Source organism: Limulus polyphemus, unplaced genomic scaffold, assembly GCF_000517525.1.
Source record: "Limulus polyphemus unplaced genomic scaffold, Limulus_polyphemus-2.1.2 Scaffold892, whole genome shotgun sequence".
NCBI classification, from domain to species: Eukaryota; Metazoa; Arthropoda; class Merostomata; order Xiphosura; family Limulidae; genus Limulus; species Limulus polyphemus.
In genome coordinates, this window is record NW_013666502.1 from 128,269 (window position 1) to 148,316 (window position 20,048).

General features: G+C 34.8%; 1 protein-coding gene across 4 annotated transcripts in view; it reads left to right on the top strand.

Annotated features, from left to right (window-relative positions):
• The window catches only part of LOC106461070 (regulator of G-protein signaling 7-like), a 129,978-nt gene that overhangs the window by 49,250 nt on the left and 60,680 nt on the right, over positions 1 to 20,048 (top strand). For 2 of the 4 annotated variants that reach the window (XM_022387908.1, XM_022387909.1), the window contains exon 2: positions 12,633 to 12,729. In XM_022387908.1, coding sequence (XP_022243616.1) covers positions 12,633 to 12,729 — 97 coding nt within the window. Of the gene's footprint in view, positions 1 to 3,042; positions 3,257 to 8,835; positions 8,923 to 12,632; positions 12,730 to 20,048 lie in introns of those variants that run through there. The other 2 variants (XM_022387911.1, XM_013920858.2) reach the window with 2 other exon arrangements.

Consider the following 20,048-nt stretch of genomic DNA (forward strand, 5'->3'; position numbering starts at 1 on the left):
CGAATAGTGTGATTGACCGTCACATTACAAGCCCCCCATGGCTGAAAGGGCGAGCATGTTTGGTGTGACGGGGATTCGAACTCGCGACCCGCAGATTGCTAGTCGAGCGCCCTAACCACCTGGCCATGCCGGGCCGAAGTATTAATTCTACAGGAAATGAAATATACAAATCGAATCCAGGTAAAGACTTTATGGATTTAAGGTGTGATAAAACAGTTATGGTCTACTTTGGATGTTATTTGTACGATAGAATATTTCTATATAAAAACGAATATTTTTCCTTCTATAATTAGAAGTCTCAAAGAAAAAAGAACAAATACGTCTGTGCATCTTTTCTTCTTTTTTTTTTTGCGAAAGAAACATCAGATAAGCTTGAAAATTTCAATTCTGTATTTATTAAATATCCTGGGATTCTCTAATCAGGTAGCTAGCTGTCTATTACCAGTAGAGACTGTTGGTGCTACTTGTAGATAACCTGGGCAAGTTATGAACTAAATTTCTATTTTACTGCTTTCACCAGTATCGTATGTACTTCCAAGATATAACAAAATACATTCCTGTATCTTAGTCTTCTGATGTACGTCATCAAACGAAAGGTGGATGAGATGTTTATGTAGCTACAAAGAGCTACTCCAATAGTATAATTTGGCGTGATGACGTACGAGCTCACAGACAGAAATGAAATTAGAGTCAAAGTCCTTTTGTCGCTTTTGTCTAGATTTACAAAAATTAGGAGAATTGCTGGGTTAAATGCATGACAAGGGTGATTTTCTTGCCTCGATTAAAATCTTGAAGCAAAGAATCGCTTAGAACAGAATGGGATGGGGTTGATTTTAATCCTTCTTCACTTGCCAGAGCTTTAGATAATTTATTACTTCACAGTATCTCCGCAAGGATTTTTAATGTAAGTCTTACCTCATTTATCATAGCATAAATCCGTACGCCCACATCATTAACCCTACCTTAAAACATAACGTTCTATGCCACATTTATGAAATTGTGAAAATATCTGCTCTTAGTAAATAGATTACAACAAAAAAAGTGTGTGTTTTTAAGTAGGGTTCTAAATTTATTTCAGAACTCCACTCACGTCATAATAATGAACAACTGTTTTTGGAATAGATTTTAAACATTTTGACCAGTAGTTTCTTGACAGCTCAGTGGAAAACTTAAGATACACATATCCAGGTTCGGACCCTGCGGTTCGCATAGTAGATTGTGCAGCTTTATGCTTAACAATACAATATGATCAGTAGAATACGATTAATTTTGTCTATAAAATGTTATATTTTTCTGTTGATAATAAAACATCATTTAATTTTGGGTGTTTTATAGCATAACAACTTTACTGTTTTAACATTAACAAAATGTATTCGTACCTTTATTTTTCTTTCTCTGCACACATTATACGTTCAATTTAACCAAGTTTTACCTTTTTTTATACTAAAGCTATCTGATATGTATTTAGAGACATCAGAATATATAATAATCTGTTTTTAGGATTTTCTCTGTGGCTATTCGAAACAACCTTATGTAAAACTCGTTTGCCTCCACTTTTAAAGATAAAACATGGATTTCTGTACCAGTAGTGGGTACAATACAGACAGACCATTGGGTGGCCTTGTGTTTAACAACAAAACTCGTTAAAGCCACTCACTATTTGATATCCACTAATAAACTAATAACTATATCGTTAAAGAAAAACACGTTTTTAATAACAGATTTTAGAATATAACTTCCAATATAATTTACAAAAAAAAAAAAACGTTTATAAGGAGGTTGTGTATCTATATTCAAATATTATTCGAGTTATCAATTACTGTTTGATTTGTATTGTCTATTTATAGGTTTAATCTTTTTTCATAAAGAATCTTCAAGAAACTTTTTTTTCCCTTTACATTGCTTATTTATAATGAAAGAAAATGCTTTATTCCTAATACTTTATTTTGATGCTTAACTATTTTCGTAAATATTTTTTGGGTACACAACCTTATATTTTACGCTTAAAACAATTTTTAAGGTTAAAATGAAAATACTTTTATAATTTTTGTTAGGCTTAAAAAATCCACTTCTTTCGCTAGCCTAGACGTTTCACACCAGACATTTAACTGATTTTCTTTCTCTTTTTTTATTTTTTTTATCAGGGGTTTATTCCGATACAGTATTTGTAACGCATAAGCTTTTAGGTAAAGCTGGTGGTGCTTTAAATGATGGATATAGCCATTGTATATAATGTATTTGTAACACTATACTGGAGTAAAAATCATTCTAGGAGGTAGCAAAAATCAATGTACCTACAAAAAAAAAAAAGAACATTAAAGCAAATACCCTGCAATTGATTTAAGCAAAACTTCGTGACAGCTTGATTTATTTATAAAGTTTAGATTTATGTTTCTCTCAATCCAGAAAAAAAAAAATGTAACAGAAAACGCTCCTAGCAACAGTAACTATACAAAGTTGGACACGATCAATATCTAGGTGACTCGCGAAATGGAACACGTCATTTCCGGTCGCTTAATGTATTAGTATACTAACCCTCATGTGTTCCGAACATCAAACCAGCTGTGAATATAGATGACTCGGGTTCTTCTGGTTTGTCCCATTATTCCTATATTTGACAAATAAGTTTCTTTGCAAAAAATTGCTTAGTTAAAATTCTGCTATGCTTCATGTAATCATAGATAATTAATTAATAATCTCCTCATAAAGCAAGTGCTAGTTACTGCTGTTGTGTCAAAAGATATTGCAAGAATGTTGGTTTCAGGCAATCACTAAACAAGTGCTTGTTAAGTGTGAAAATATACTGCAACAATTTAGTTTCACACAGTCACTAAATAAGTGCTAGTTAATGCTGTTGTGTGAAAACATATTGCAAGAATGTTGGATTCAGACAATCACTAAACAAGTGCTAGTTAGTGCTGTCATGTGAAAACATATTCCAAGAATGTTGGATGGAGAAATCACTAAAAAAGTGCTAGTTAATGCTGTTGTGTGAAAACATATTGCAAGAATGTTGGTTTCAGACAATCACTAAACAAGTGCTAGTTAGTGCTGTCATGTGAAAACATATTCCAAGAATGTTGGATGGAGAAATCACTAAAAACGTGCTAGTTAATGCTGTTATGTGAAAACATATTGCAAGAATGTTGGTTTCAGACAATCACTAAAAAAGTGCTAGTTGATGTAGTTGTGTGAAAACATATTGCAACAGTATTGGTTTCAGACAATCACTAACTCCTCTACAATATTGCGTTTGGTAAAGTTTTTTTTGTGTTCTGTCGCGAAACAATTGAGGTATATGTTGAAAGGGTAAAATAATAACTGTAAAAAATCATTGGTTGAGTTGTACTTAATTTTAACTCTGGTGAGAACTTTCAACTCAAAAAAATCTCTATATATGTAAATTTCAATACTTTTGAAATAATTTTGAATACAGTATTGTTTTGAATTAGCTTAAATGAAATTTGTATTCTTACTTTCTTAAAGCTGAAGAACGATTATATAAATCCAGATGTTTTCAGACTTTGGAATAGTCTATGATTTTACTCTTATAACAGCGTATACGGATTAAATCAAATTATGTAAAAACTGGATAAAGTGTGCTGATCGTTAGGTGCGCGAGTGTTTTCCTTTGTACATCAAATCAGATTACGTTGTTTCCTTTTTATACACCACACAACTCCATAGTCACACGTTTTCAGTTCGCGAAGGAGTTGTGTGGTGTACAAAAAGGAAACAACATAATCTGATTTGATGTACAAAGGAAAACACTCGCGCACTGGAAACGTGTGGCTATGGAGTTGTGTGGTGTACAAAAAGGAAACAACATAATCTGATTTGATGTACAAAGGAAAACACTCGCGAACTGAAAACGTGTGGCTATGGAGTTGTGTGGTGTACAAAAAGGAAACAACATAATCTGATTTGATGTACAAAAGAAAACAATAGCCACACGTTTCCAGTGCGCGAGTGTTTTCCTTTGTACATCAAATCAGATTATGTTGTTTCCTTTTTGTACACCACACAACTCCATAGCCACACGTTTTCAGTGCGCGAGTGTTTTCTTTGTACATCAAATCAGATTATGTTATTTCCTTTTTGTACACCACACAACTCCACAGCCACATGTTTTCAGTTGGCGAGTGTTTTCCTTTGTACATCAAATCAGATCGTATGGCTTACTTTTTTTTGTATAAAAAACTCAACTTCATGTGCAGTGTATATATGGACTGAATATCCGATGTTTTTAGACTCTATAAATTGTAAAAGTTAAAGAAAAGATCATTTAATCCAAACTCTAAAAAAAAATTTTTAATAGGTTTAGTTTTATTTCAAGGTTGTTTTTAACGTGTACTCTGGATTGGTGTATTTGGTGTACACCTTTATTTCTTTTCTTTTTTATCAGAATGGCTTAGGAAATATTTGTTTGAGAAAGTAAACAGATTAATATAGTCCGAATTTATTTAGAGGCGCCCCAACAGCTGACCGATAAGTTTGAAGGCTTATAACGCTAAAAAGCGTGTTTCGACACCCGTGATGGACACAGTTCAGAAAAACCATCCTGTAGCTTTATGTTTAATAACAAACAAACAAATTATTTATAGGCTATTAGCCCCAACTCTACAAATTTAGAACTATGTACTAAAGATAATCGTAATGTGTTTAGAGAATTTTGCAGATTTATTGTGTTCCCCTGATGGCTCAGCGGTAAGTTTGAGACTCAATCCCTGCAGTAGACACAATACAGAGAGCCCATTGTGAAGCTTTGTGCTTAACAACAAAGTTTCGTTTTTCTCATAAATCCATTTTCTGTATTTTTTTGTATTTGTTGTTTATTCTGTACACTAATTCAAATTCAATGGGAGTTTAGTTCTAGACTAGATCTTGATTTTTGGCTGTGGCTGTCCAAGTAGATTATTATAATTGCGAAAGAACAAAATATTTAAAAAGAAAAATTTTCAATATTAGTGATTCCTGATAATTAAAAAACAACTTACGAATGAGGTGTCCAGAGGAAAAAGTGATAACCAAAGCCCCCTTTTCGTTAAGCTAATTAAAGTTACTGAATGTTTGAACGGTCATAAACAACAATTCCAGAGTTTGTAATGGTGACACTTCGTAGACAACAATTCCAGAGTTTCTAATGATGACACTGCGTAGACAACAATTCCAGAGTTTCTAATGATGACACTGCGTAGACAACAATTTCAGTTTCTAATGATGACACTGCGTAAACAATTCCAGAGATTCTCATGATGACACAGCATAGACAACAATTCCAAAGTTTCTAATGATGACACTGCGTAGACAACAAGTCTATAATATCTAATGCATGTAATTTCATATACAACAGCTTTATAGTATCTAATGAATGTAAATGCATAAACAACAATTCTATGGTGTATAATGATCGTCGAAATATACTGTCTCTTGTTAATAAATAATTCTACATGAGAAAGCTGTATTAACTTCAACTTTAGCATTTATACTTTGTAGTTCCGGTAATTACTAGGATAATATTTATCTTAATAACGTGAAATACGTTATGTCAACCCTAAGTATGTTTGCGGGTGTAGTTTGTTTTTGTTTTTTTTGCGAACTCGTGACCAAAATTATTTTACTCTCAAATGATGTGATGTGTATTACTGTGCACTTAGGCTTGAGATAGGGATGTTTGTTGAAAAATAGAATCCAGAAAAGCTGAGTCTCCTAGCTATTTCCGCAAGATGTCTACCTGTAAGTGACGTTATGTCTGGTCGACGTGGACAGTGTTAGTGGTCACTTCAGCTAACTATAATATAATATTTACTTGCACGCCAAATGTCCTCCTTCTAATCCGGATGGTCACGATTGTGTCGTGACACATTGATCCCAACCTGTCTTACGGACAGGCACACAAGAAGTACAAAATCAATAATCAATTTCCTCTTTGAAAACAAAGAGAGCGCACTTTGATGTAAATGCACGGCAATTTGTGATGGGATTCACGGGTTTCACTTAACCGTCGCCGTTCTAGGAGTTTTATCGGTAAAATTTATCACGGCCATAATGACTGTTATATAAAAAGCAGCCTAGATATTCTAAAAAAAACAATCATTCTCTCTTCATTTAGCTCCTCGTCAAATCATATAAGCTGTTTCGTTATAAGATTCGGAGAAATAAATCATTGCATATAGCTCTATAGGTTAACCAGTTGGTAATTTTTATATTTCGTTAACTTCTGGGAATCTCTCATTTTCGTCACGTGTTAACAGTTTATACTCTGATTGGTTGTCATCCAACTCACCAGACAGTGCCACACCAGCATAATGCCTATAAATGTACAAGAAGTACTAAACCAAGTACTACTGTACAGCCCAATGCTATGGCTGGTGAAGAATATTTCTGGTGGCAGACTAGGGCGAAATTTCATGTTTCAGTAGGAACTGTATCGGGATTCTGAAGAAAATGCGTGAAACTTGAACTGTGGTTAATAGAAGCGGTCAAGTTATAAATCCAAAATTCGACAAAAGTGGCGTTAATTTACTCAGGGTATGCGCTTTATGTGATATGCAAATAATCCAGTAGCAATCTTCCCCATGACCTAGCCGTAAGTACAGAAGAGTAAGGTACATATTAGTAGGAAGTGGCCTCAATGGATGTGTAGCTGCTCAAAACACTGAGAGGTAAATTAAACCATAAGGCTGAAGTGGGCAATATGCTTCAAATAATGGGATTAGAACGCATGTAAAGCATGCTGGGTGACCAATGCAAAAGTAGGCTGTATTTGAGCCAATGGTGTTGGAAGTATAAGCAAAATCAATTAGATTTTTATAATCATTTCATTCCCCCAGGAACAAGACTTTTTGGTCAGAGATTTATCTTCCATAAATACAGTAATATCAAGCATGCATCAAATGGGTTGAAACGACACCCGAAAGAAGCAAAGATGGCTATGGAACACTTACAACTATGAACTATCTCGTACAAAGTCCTGATATGAATATGTACGAACGCCTGAATAAGCCCCTACGGAAACTGAGAAAGTCAAATGGCAACCAGACAAATTGTCTGAATTGTGAGGAGTAAGTACTACAGGATACTTGGAACAATATTTCACAATCATACATTGATAAACTTATGGTAGCACAACAAAAGGTGTACTGCTCTGTTTAAAGCATGTACAAAATACAAGTGCATTTTACGATTTAGTTTCAATTGCTCACTGTTTGTGACATCTGTATGTGATCACCCGTATATTTCAAGGAAGCAGATTAAAAATCTTTTGAATAATGTTTATAGAGAAATGTTCTTCTTTGGACCAACACAAGCTGTACATTTTCCTGAAAACAGATGGAAGATATGTTTCCCAACAGCTGCCACTTGTTTTCAAAACCCTATGATATGATAGATGTGTTTGTGTAGCTGACCTAAATGACATTAAGTAATACAAGTAGATGACTCATGTAACATAACAAAACCTATGCCATGGCCAGCTGGGAACTACAGTACACAACAAGGTAACGAACACGAGTTAGATCTTGCTGATTAGCTTCACTCTATCATGATGAAACGTTTTACAGTGTCGGGTCTTGTTGATTATCTTCACTCTTTCATGATTAAACGTTTTAGAGTATCAGATCTTGCTGATCATCTTCACTGTTTCATGATGAAACGTTTTATAGTGTTAGATCTTGCTAATCATCTTCACTCTTTCATGATGAAACATTTTATAGTGTCAGATCTTGTTGATAAGCTTCACTCTTTCATGATGAAAGACTATTATTATGATGGCAGATCTTGTATGACAATCAGGGACACTTTGACAACATAATTAAAAAAAGAAAAAATAATCACGATTTCCATTGAAATGATATGAATAATGACTATTGTACAAAACGATATCCAATGGACTTAAATAGATAATGTTCATACTATACAGAATGATCTCTGTTGGAATGATATGGATAATGATTACTGTACAGAAACACCCATGTAAAACTAATATGGATAATGTGCAATGCTGTACAGAATGACCTCTGTAGAAATGATATGGATGATGTCAACTTTACAGAATGACCTCTGTAGAAATGATATGGATGATGTCTACTTTACAGAATGACATATAGAACTAATATGGAGTATGTATACTGTACAGAACGATCTCTGTGGGAAGGATATGGATGATGTCTACTTTACAGAATGACCTATATAGAACTAATATGGAGTATGTATACTGTACAGAATGACCTCTGTGGGAAGGAAATGGATGATGTCTACTTTACAGAATGACTTATATAGAACTAATATGGAGTATGTATACTGTACAGAACGATCTCTGTGGGAAGGATATGGATAACGTCTACTTTACAGAATGACTTATACAGAACTAATATGGACCATGTATACTGTATAAAAACGACCTCTATAAGAATGATACGGATAATGATTAGTGTGCAGAACGACATCTATAAAGAATGATATAAATGACATATTCCTTTCACTGTATCAAAATCAGTTATTCATTTAAACAAGTATTTATATAATCTATTGAATGTGTATTAACTGAATGTTCCACAACTCTTTATAAAACATGTGTTAACTTTTAAAGTAGGACACTAAGAAACAATAATCAACAAATACATCGAAAGTTTCTAGGTCTATATCTATGATAATGTTGAATCTTTTCCAGTTTTTTTATGATACACCCATCCATATGTATATATAATATTAACCAGGCTCAGTTACTGCCTAAACAGATTCGTAGAACTTGGCACAATTTCAGACAGAAAAGTAACTCAGTTAACCCCCATATGACAGGCTTGAAGAGTGAAACACGTTGTAAACGCTTATCATGTTTCACATGAAATAGGACCGCAGATAAGATAGGTTATATAAATTTTTATAATTTCCATGCATGAGGTGGTTTTTTAATCTAACGAGGTGAGTGTTTTGACTGTTTTCAATGTGATATTAGAAAAATATGTACCTAGTTCGTAATCGTTAATTAAAACAATTTTAGTTAATTGGTTGTTATTTGAAAGTCACTACTTATTCAGACATTGTTATAACACTGTGAAGGTAGTATTGCACGACATTAATAAATAGATAAATAATTTTTTATCTACCTCGCGCCTCCCAGTGGCCCTGCTGTAAGGCTGCGGATTTGCAACGCTAAAAACCAAGTTTTGATACCCGTGGTGTACACAGCACAAATAGCTCACTGTGTAACGTTGTCCTTAACTACAAACAAACAGATTATCTAACTCGCGATATACTATATATGGAGATACTGTGCTTTAATTGATCACAACTAATGCACGCGATTTTTTCATAGCATAAAATTTAGGCTTAGTTTTAAAATATCATTATTATACGTTATTCCGTAATTAGCGTAAGCCTAAAGTTATTCTTTTGACTTTTTTCGGTATGTCTATGAAGAATTAATGGTATTGAGAGAGATGGCAGAACTAGGGTATAAGTATAAGGCTAATTTTAAGAATAATTGTTATTTTTCAGCCGTGTGCAAACGCGTGACTCCCAAGCTTTGTAAAAATCAAAAATCGGTTCTTATTAATTTATCACTCTAAAATTTAATTTATGAGTGAAGGAATAGAAAGAAACTAAAATATCTATTTATAAAACACAGAGTAACGTGAACCATGGAATACTTAAATTTCCGAATGCTTGAACACATTAGCTTCAAGAAGGTGTTGAGTCAAACAAACGGTAAATGTTAAAATACGTTAATTTTCAAGAGTGTGTTAATTTTACAGAGCGTTACAACTTAGCACATATACCCAGAAAGGGTTTGTAATGATTTAAAAATACAGAGAGAGGGAGTGAAAAGAGAAAACAAAACTATTATATTATTTTCTGTTTACATAGTTTGCTCATTATAGATAAAATATGTATGCTTATTACTCGTCTACGGAACTTTAAATGGCAATTGTTTTGCTTTATCGTGAACATTGTGTACCTTTATAACAGGTCTGCAAAATTTCATTCACCGGGGTTTCATGCTTTTTATTCTAGAGCTAGGTGAAGTTTTCCAGAAAAGTTTACAATTTTCAGTGCCCCAAATCTTTGTCTAGCAATGAATAATAAAACAATAGTGCATTTTTTTAATTTGTTGTATGAATGTGAAGATGAAAGCTCAGTGTGCACATCTGTGCAAAGTTTGATTGTAAAAATTTAAAAATCTGCTTTTAGGTAGATTTAAATATAACTTGTATTTCGCCATTATTCGCCACTAAGGGAAACAACTCCTAACAGTTAGCACATTTACTACATGTTGATAAAATTATACAATGTGAGTAATGTCGACTTGGCTGTATTTAAGAGATATCACCCTCTGTTTGAGATAAAGCAGAACTGTGATTTTCTTTTCTTTCAACTGTTTTTGGATTAATCTAAGAATGTTGTCACCAGAATGAAATTAAATTATCTAAAAATGCAGAATATTGCTTATAATGCATTTAATTTATAGAATGAAGTACGACTTTCAATAGATTTATCGAGACAATAACATGTTTGAGATTTTATTTATCTTTTTTTTAAGCCATACTACATATCATAATATCTGTTAAAAGAAGAAAGAAAAAAGTTTATCAGCTAATATGTTGCCCGTAGTGTAAAACGTATTTGTTTCCTCGGGTTTAAAGACGATTGGACTGTTTAGTATATTTTGAATTTCTGCGCTAGCCGTTCCTAATTTAGCAGAGAAACACTAGAAGGAAGGCAACTATTCAACAATCACCACCCACCGCCAACTCTTGGGCTACTCTTTTACCAACAAATAGTGGGATTGATCGTCCCATTATAACGCCCCCACGGCTGAAAGGGCCAGCATGTCTGGTGAGACGGGGATTCAAATCTGCGACCCGTAGGTTGCGAGTCGAGCGCCTTAACCACCTCTTAAAGACAATTTTGATTCCATAGTTTTGTGGTGACTAGCTGGTGCAAATTAAGAAATTCGGCTAAATCTAAGAAATATGATAATTACTCTATGTGAGATAACGTATTTATATTGAAGCTTATGTAGTAGAGAATGAGAGAATGCAAATATATATTAATATATATTTATTAATCCACAATATATGAGTGCTTAGCGCGTAGTATTCAAAATAACTTTTTTTTAATTGCACATCTATCAATTAATTGATAAATTATAAAAGAAAGAAATAGAAATCACGTGTTTATCATTGTAAGAACTAGCCAATCATTTTCCTCAATTATGATTTTCTTGTGTGTGTTTGAGTGTTCAAATAAAAATTTTTCTTTTAATAATAATAATGTTTTATCCGAGTTATTGACTAGTTTCACAACATTCCTCATTGGTCTGTAGACCGTTTAACAGCTTTGTTAACCTGGTGCTCGAAATTGGTACATTTTATACATAATGTCAGATTACTTAATCTGGAATTCTGTATCTTATTTCGGAACAATTTTGTTTCTTCTTTTTTCAAATACGAGTAAAGAAAATATTTATTGGTTTAATAGTGAAAAATGATATTTCGGGCCATATATTTCCCGTACATATAAAGACTTTTATTGAAAGTTCGTGGAGTACGTCTTCGAATTTCTTAACTTATTCATAATTTATTCTGTGTGTGTGTGCGTGTGTTTGTAATCAAGCGCAAAGCTACACAATGGGCTCTCTGTGCTCCGCCCACCACAGGTATCGAAACCCGGATTCTAGCGTTGTAAGTCCGCAGACATACCGCTGTGCCACTGGGAGGCTATATTATTCTGTTCCAACCTCGCTTTAGAAGTATTTCTTCATGAATTTTTTTTCATATTTTAGAACGTAGACACGCGAAGCAAACACGTATTTTAATAAAGTATGATGATGTAATGATATCGTTTTTTTTGTTTTAGCTTTTTACAGATTTATAGTTGTGGAATTATTAGTGATAGCCTATTACTCCAACACCACTTATTGGAAGCAGGACATGTCTAGTAAAACGAAATAACCATATTTTGAGGTCTAACCATGAAAATGAGAAATACTCAAATTATGAACAGTCCAGTAGTGTGATTAGATACAGCTGTCTTTGTCATCTGACATTGTTGGGTTTGAATTAGCTCGTGCACAGTGCCGTTTCCACTGTTTTTTGTTCTTTCTCACAACCAAAGCATGAGCAAACAAACAACTACCGGCAGCTTCATCAAGAAAGCACTTGACCCTGTTTAAATAAAATTCTATACTTCAAAGACTTACAAATGTTGTACTTGTGGTTCCATTGAACGTAAAAGGTCCACCCACTCTGACATGATATCAAAGGGACTGAGTCATTACAAATGCTTTTCGTTAGCTTATTTGTTTGTTGTTAAGTGCAAAGCTACACAATTGGCTCTCTGTGCTCTGCCCACCAAGAGCATCGAAACCCAATTTTTAGCTGAGCCACTGGGTGGAGGAGAAGGCCTTTCATTAGTTGTTTTTGCTTATATCATTGTACAAATGTTGTTTATATTAAATTAAAATCCGAATCGGTCAAATGGTGGTAGTTATTATATTTGTTGGATTCGGTGTGTTTATCAGAATGTTTTATTCATTGAAGCTTTGTGAATAATATTTAAGCTCTCTTTGTTATTTTAAGATTTTTTTTTCAGCTTAATTATTTGTAAGTAAAGTATTTCTTTTCTTCTAGATGGAACAAATCGTAGAGCGAATGCAAGATGAACAGACCGGTGTTCCCGTAAAGACTGTTAAAAGCTTCATGTCCAAAGTCCCAAGCGTTTTTACAGGTAAGACAGTGGTGGCATCTGAAAATTTTGATTTAAATTATTATCTTGGAGAACTAACAACTTTCATTGAACGTTTGCCACGTTCTCAAAATGGGGCCATTGCATATCTACAGAAAGCAAGACATTCGAAACATTTTTTTTTTGACAAAGTAAATGTCAATTTTACATACATAAATATATATTTTTTTGGAAATACTTAAATTTAAACCAAATATCAGCTTTAAGTTACGTGAAGCAATTGATAGAGTTAAGTAGTATGTTAATGCAACTGGCGTAAAAGGTCTGACTTGGGGTATAAGGAATAAAGAGGTTGAGAACCACTGAAATAGTACCCTGTAGGCTCTCCAGACTTCAATCCCATCAAGCATTTATTGCATTGTTCGAGAGAGACGACTCCAGACACTAAATATGACCTAGAAACAGCTCTTTCAGATGAATGGTCTCAGAACGAGAGTAGGCTGAATGACCAGTGATATGACGTACCATCAGATGCCAGATTTACATCACACTTACTTAACTCAGGTGGTGATTATATTTCAACTGTACCAACCGGCCCCTTTAAAAAACTAAATAGTAACTTGTATTAATCAAAAAGTAAATCAAAACAATTCAAGGGTGAGTCAATAATACACGAACGTTGATACTGGCTAGTGGAATGGGCTGGTAATTCACTGAGACTGCCACCCATTTCTGAGGCTTGAGGTTTACTTTCTTTTTTAATGTTTTTCTGAGGTTCTCGCGTACCCCGAGAAAGGTCTCGGCGCACTACAAGGGGGAGAGGTGGTACATTTACCAAAGGCTGGGAACCACTGCTCTGTTCAGTCAATTCCCTATTCTTCAAAACAAGTGTCAAACAATTTAAAACAGTAAAAGCAGGCTTTATCGTCCATCAAGATTACAAGAGAGCCAATTACACCAGTATATGGCAGCACAAAGAATCTTGAAATGTGGTACGTATAATGTGTGGCAGTAAATATACCATTCCGCAGGGTGTAGAGGTCGATACGTCCATCATCACTTATTCCTGCCTTTGTCATACTTCTACCCACCATCATACGTGTCACGTTCCTGCTTGAAAATAAGTTAGATCTGGTTCCAGGTTATCTTCAAATGAGTGTATGCTCGTTATTTGGCTGCGAGATGGAATGGGATTCATCCATAAAAAGAATATTTCTGCACATCTCGTTGGTCCAATTGATGCATTTTGGTCGCGTGCTCTATTTAGTCCCTTGCTGTAACAGAATACTTCTCGTTGGGCATCTGGCATACAGGCATGTCTGGTGAAGTGTGTTAAAAAACTGTCTGTACGTCCTTGGCGTCCGGTTGTGGCTGCAAACACTGTTTCAGCCTTGAAGCAGGTGGTACCTTACAGGAGTCAGAATCCACAGACAGCGGCCAGGTCCAAGTCGTATGCTTGTTTTGTAAATGATGATCTGCCTTGTCCAGATGTCCAAGCAATTATGTCATTGGTTTATAAACAGTTTACCACATTGATAACGACACTTTGGATGCTTTTAGCCAATTAGCAATAGCCTATTGTGGTTGGCCGACGGCTTTCCACACTACTGAAACAACTAAATATAAAATTAGAGGTCTAGGCATGACTCGTGAACACAGTGTAATAATTTTCACTAAAACGTTGAGAGTTTGAGAAACGAGAGAATATCGCCTGCTTGACACACAGAAAAACGAATGAATGAAACAGACGCTGCGTGTTGTCACCCACGGCCTAATGTGCTTCAGGTCACTTAATTGCATCAGGAACTTTGTACAACATCAGGGGTGGCGTGTATAAAGAGGTTTGGGAAGGCTTAACGTGAAGAGAGATACTTCATCTCTGACTGCTCTAGGAGCAACCCCCCCCCCCTCACTTGGACACTTGTCGTGGACAAAGCCTCCTCAAATAAAATGTCCCTTACAGAACATTATACCACCAACTAAAAATTATTAAACAGTATATATAACAGAACAGCCTACCCAAACAAAAGATTCCCGCGCCACCTATGTACAACATCTAAAAATTGTTCAAGAAATTCAAATGTGCTCTCAGAGCATGAGGAAAAGCTCACCTGTTAGAAAGTGATAAGTTACTATAAATCATATTTGAAACAGTCACAAAACTTTACTGCGTCCAATGAGGTCACATGTGGGCGGGCTTTACTTGTCATGTGTGTGTGCTTAGCGTAGTCTCAGTTAACTTGAGAACTTTGGAAGTTCCTGTATACTCAACTTGCACATCTCCCATGAAAATGCTAGCGACAACTTTGTTTTTTATAAAGACTACTGTATCTGCATTGGGATTGTGACAACTTGTCGCAAATGTTGAGTGATATTAGCCGCAGTATCGAAGTGATGTTCGAATATGGATGTGGAGACAAGCAGGGGAACAATTCAATGGTGTTTTTATTCTACATAGTAAACTTGCGACCTGTTTGTAAGGTTATCTGCATATTCAAGTAAATAGGAATATCGTGATATTTTAAATGAACACGTTTCAAGAACCACGGCGTAATGCTTCAGTAAGCAGGCCAAGGTGCTGTTCTAATAGGATAATTACTCGTGCCACAAAGCAAGTGCGATCCATCCTACTTTCAAAGGATTGGTATGAACGTCTGGGAGGAATACACACAGGTCTCAGTTTTAACCATATGAAACATGTTTTGGACTATTTAATGAGAGATAATTTTAAAAGTTAGGCCACATTTAACCGGTCAGGAGCGGCGCTATCATGGGTGGATGGCAACTAAAATGTTGTTGGCCCCTCCTACTAATGCCGTTCATTATCACTAAGTGCTGTAGTGTTTAGTATGTAGGGATGAGCCGGGAAAAAAACTGGCCGACACATATTACGTATTGTTCATCATAGTCTCAAATCTCTCTTATAACAATCTAAGAGACTTTAAAAACACCTAACTTAAGTTTTTCTACTTTTTACTACTTTTGAGCTGACAGTTCGGAGATAAGGCAGCTAGTGAACACTGTCCACAGCCACCTAACTCTTAAGCTGCTAGTGTTTGACCGAATAGTGGGATTTGGTTGTTACCATTGAAATGCACCCACGGCCTTAAAGTCCGAAGTGCGATTTATTATTTTGACGGTAACGGGACGCGAACATTGGACCCGCAGATCCACACTAACCACTAGGCCTCTTCCAGCTCTCCCCCAACAAAACATTTTATGTACATATTATTAATAGTAACTTCTGATCAGACTAAGTTGCCTACTTGGATAAAAAGTAAAAATCAACCTGGTAATGAGTATAGCCAATTAAATATATTTTTCATATGTGCTTACCTATAAATATTAAAATGAATTGTTTCATCAGTTGGTTACCCTAGCTGTTAATAATATTTTTGGTCGTAATTGATGCGCATTAACAACACTGGTGTCAACAAAACAACAATTCTCACTCACACTACTATTCTCTGAGAGAAGATTTATCAAAATAAGGTTATTCAAAAAATTACAGAAAGTGGCGCTTACAATATAATTTCCTACGAGCTATTGAAACAGAGTAGCATCTTTTTTGTTCCAAGATTCCATTTGTCGAGTTTAAATTTAACAAAAAATGCGTTTAAGGAAAACTCGAATTATTAATCGAACGTTAACTAACATTATTGAGCTCTTGGATTTAACTGATAAGAAGCAGGCTACAGAAAATAGAGGAAAATACCAGTTAATTAACTAGTCTTTATACATAACAGCCAAGTGAAATATTTGAAAGAAATCGAACAACAATTTCTACAATCTTACACACACAAAAAAAAACTAGCAAACTGTGTTACAAATCTCGATAGAACGAGCGTAGCCTACAGGCTAGTGTTCTCGGATGTCAGTCGGGGAATTCATATTTAGCTATTCGATGGCGCAAAAAATGTACTCCGCCCTTTGTAGCCGTGGGTACGCTGTAAGAGCGACAGTCAAATCCCACTATTCGATCTGAGTAGCCCAAAAGTTGGTTGTGAGTGATGTTGATTGGTGTCCTCACTCTAGTCTATCAGCTCAAAATTAAGAACGGTTGTCGCTAATAGCCCTTGTGTAGCGCTGTACGAATATTCAAAACAATTTTTTTTGTCCCTGTGATACATATTTTACGTAGTTGGCTAAAAACTTTTTTTTTTTCAAATATGAACCGTTTTAATAATTAATAAATGTATTAAAATGAACTGTATAATTACCATTTATGTGTTTTTTTAAAATAAGTTTTACTTATAACACCATTCTTACTAGGAGGTTTAGCATGGTCACCCTTAGCGGATGCCTATTTCAAAATTTGAAAGGCACTTCGTTTCTAAACGTATTTTTTTATTTTTCTCAATATTGGAATGGTGTAGAAGTTTTTAACACCGATAAAAGAAGACCAAATGTTCTTCTGTATTTTCGAGAGTACATTTATTTTTAAATTTATGTTCCTACGCGTTTGAATTTTTTTTTTCAGTTAAAATTATAAGTGACTAATTATTAAACTTTTTTTTGGAAAAGTTTGTTTAAGAATTTTCACGCAAAGCTATACAAAGCGCTATCTGCGCACTGCCGTCTCTAATATTGAACTGAGAGACTAGAGAGACTGCAACTAGTCAATAGAACCTAGTGCCAGCTCTTGGTCCTGATCGAATAGTGTGGTTTGACCGACACTTTTATAACATACCCACAGTCTTAAAGTTGGAATCCCTTTTTTTAGCAGTAAGGGGCCGCTAGCCATCAGGCCATATCGGCTACTTCAGGTTTCGCTTGAAGTTAAGCACAAAGCTACACAATGGGCTATCTGTGCTCCCCACCACGGGTATCGAAACCCGGTTTCTAGCGTTGTAAGTCCGCAGACATAGCTACTTTAGGAAAACAAAAGCTCTTAAGTAAACAATTGTGTTACAGAGATTTGTATACAAAATTCGCAGTTCACAAAAAAGTGGTTTATATTATCATTGTACTATTATAAGTTTGATGATATAGTCTCGTATCGTATGTATGTTCGGGATATAATACAATTTACGCATATATATCTACAAAGAACGTTTATATCGGATATCTAATCTTGAACTGTGACGTATTTCTGTACAAGCCAACTAAGCCCAGGCCTAGAAGGGCATCGTTTTTTTATGAAAAAATGTTGAAGTGAGTAAAAATATGTAACGAACACGACACTAATAAGCAATTGTTAAAAATAAGAGTCGACACCCTTCTCTTCTTGCCGCCCCCACCTCTTTGCTATCGCTAATAAACGGCTGTTTTCGACCTCGCTGTCCTAAACAATTTTAGAGCTCTTTATTGAGACAATGTCTGGTCCATGGAGCGTAGGGGCGGCACTTCCGAATTTTCCTAAAGGTAGCAAAAACTTTAATACATCACTGACCTTGAAAACATAATACGATGGGGAAAAATTTCAGTTCTTGATTCAACTAGCTAATCAGAGATTCGGTTCTCCCTTCTGAAATATCATGGCGATAACTATATTATGCATCCTTATAAGATAGGCTTAAACTACATACAGAATTATCGGTTAGTTAAGAGTCTAAAAGATTTGAATCTTTGGATGGTTGCAATGTGGAACGAGATGATCATGAAATTTACATGAGGGGGGGATCTCTCATTAAGTGTATTAATAATTTTATTTGTAGAGAGAAGCATAGAAAGACTAGAACTAGTATTTACTTGCCAGGTGTTATATTAGTGATTTTAAAAATACAGCAAATTTAAAATAAGCGTCATGTAATAGTAGTATCGAATAAGTACTTCAATTCATTAAATATGTATACATAAGTATTTTAGTTCATTAAATATGTATACATAATGTTATTATTCTAAATTATGAAGTGATACATTAAAGAAACGCGGTAACTGTTCTGCTACACTAGCGCCTTCTGTTGTAAAATTGTCTTCAGCGTACAACAGCTGATTGAGAAAAATTAGAACGTATGAACGCCATCGATCAATGTTATGATATATATACATATACATGTACACACATATATCAACATATATTTCTTTTCACCTACAGATTTAATAAATATCAGCGAAAAATGAATACTTAGTGTTAAAATACCATAAATTATCACTGAATTGTCAACAGACTGTCAGTTTTTATTGCAATCTCGAATATATATATGAAATATTTCCATAATACCAAAATCTTGAGGTAAAATTCTCAATTTAAAAGTTAAAACATTGGCCACTTAGACGTTTAGAGGCAAACGAGCACATTTTTCTTAATTGCCATTACTTTAATTTTTTTTTTCAAAAAAAGATCGTTGATGTTGTTTTGCGTTACCAATATATATATCTTTAGTAAGTATAACAGAAATTCCATTTAAAAACACTATATAGACAATTTAGTTTGGTACTTAGATTTCTGACATATTGCTATGGCAGTTATATTATTTTATACGTGACTTATTCTTGCCAGCTTCTGTTCTTCAAGATGTTACACGAAAGTGAAAACCACAAGCCAGACAGAGAATATTCCCCATATTTAAAAACCTTTACTCTCGAGAAAATTCTCTTTCTCAGACCTTAAGCCTTTCAGTTATGATTTTACATGTGTCTTTATCTGTTCCGAGTCTGATACAAGTTAAAGTAATAAACACAAAGAGTACAGTATCAAACATAATAAGTTTTAACTTGTTTTCTCACCGCTAGCTAACCTTCTAATTTTAGAATCTTATAGGACATAAAATAATATTGCTACCAGTTAATTCTTCAATTCTCGTAATAGCGTATTATTGTTTGTAAGATTTGTTGATATTTTATCGATGTGAAACATACACTGAGTGGTCACAAGTAAATAGACAAATAATTTTTCGTCATTTAACTGATTTATGCTAACTAATTTGTGTTCACAGAGCACTATATAAATGAAAATGGTCCTCTTGACAGCCCTTTTTGTCCTCTCTGATGGACCAGGACGACCCGGACGCTGCTCAGTTGTTTCCTAGCCGTGTTTCCTGAACTGCACGATGCTTCTGTTGACTATCGAAAGCGGGATTCCCAAATTCTGCGAAATTTGTCGCTGACTTATTCCACCATCTGCTTGACCAACTATCCTTCCTCTAACAAAATCTGACAATTCGAGAGAACCTTGAGTTCTAGGCATGTTGTAGCACAAAATAATTAGTGTGCGGAATTGAAAAGATTTCGGGCTCATCCCACCAACTTTGGCCACTTCTGCAGTTGTTAATCTGGGATCCATTTTGATGCGGATTCTCCACAGATTGGGTTATTGTTGCAGAGCAGCTAGACGGAAGCCCTTATTAAGACCTGCCAACATTGTCAGACGAAAGAAGTGGGCAAGTGATATGATGACCAAGCCTCTGGACGTTTGGAAG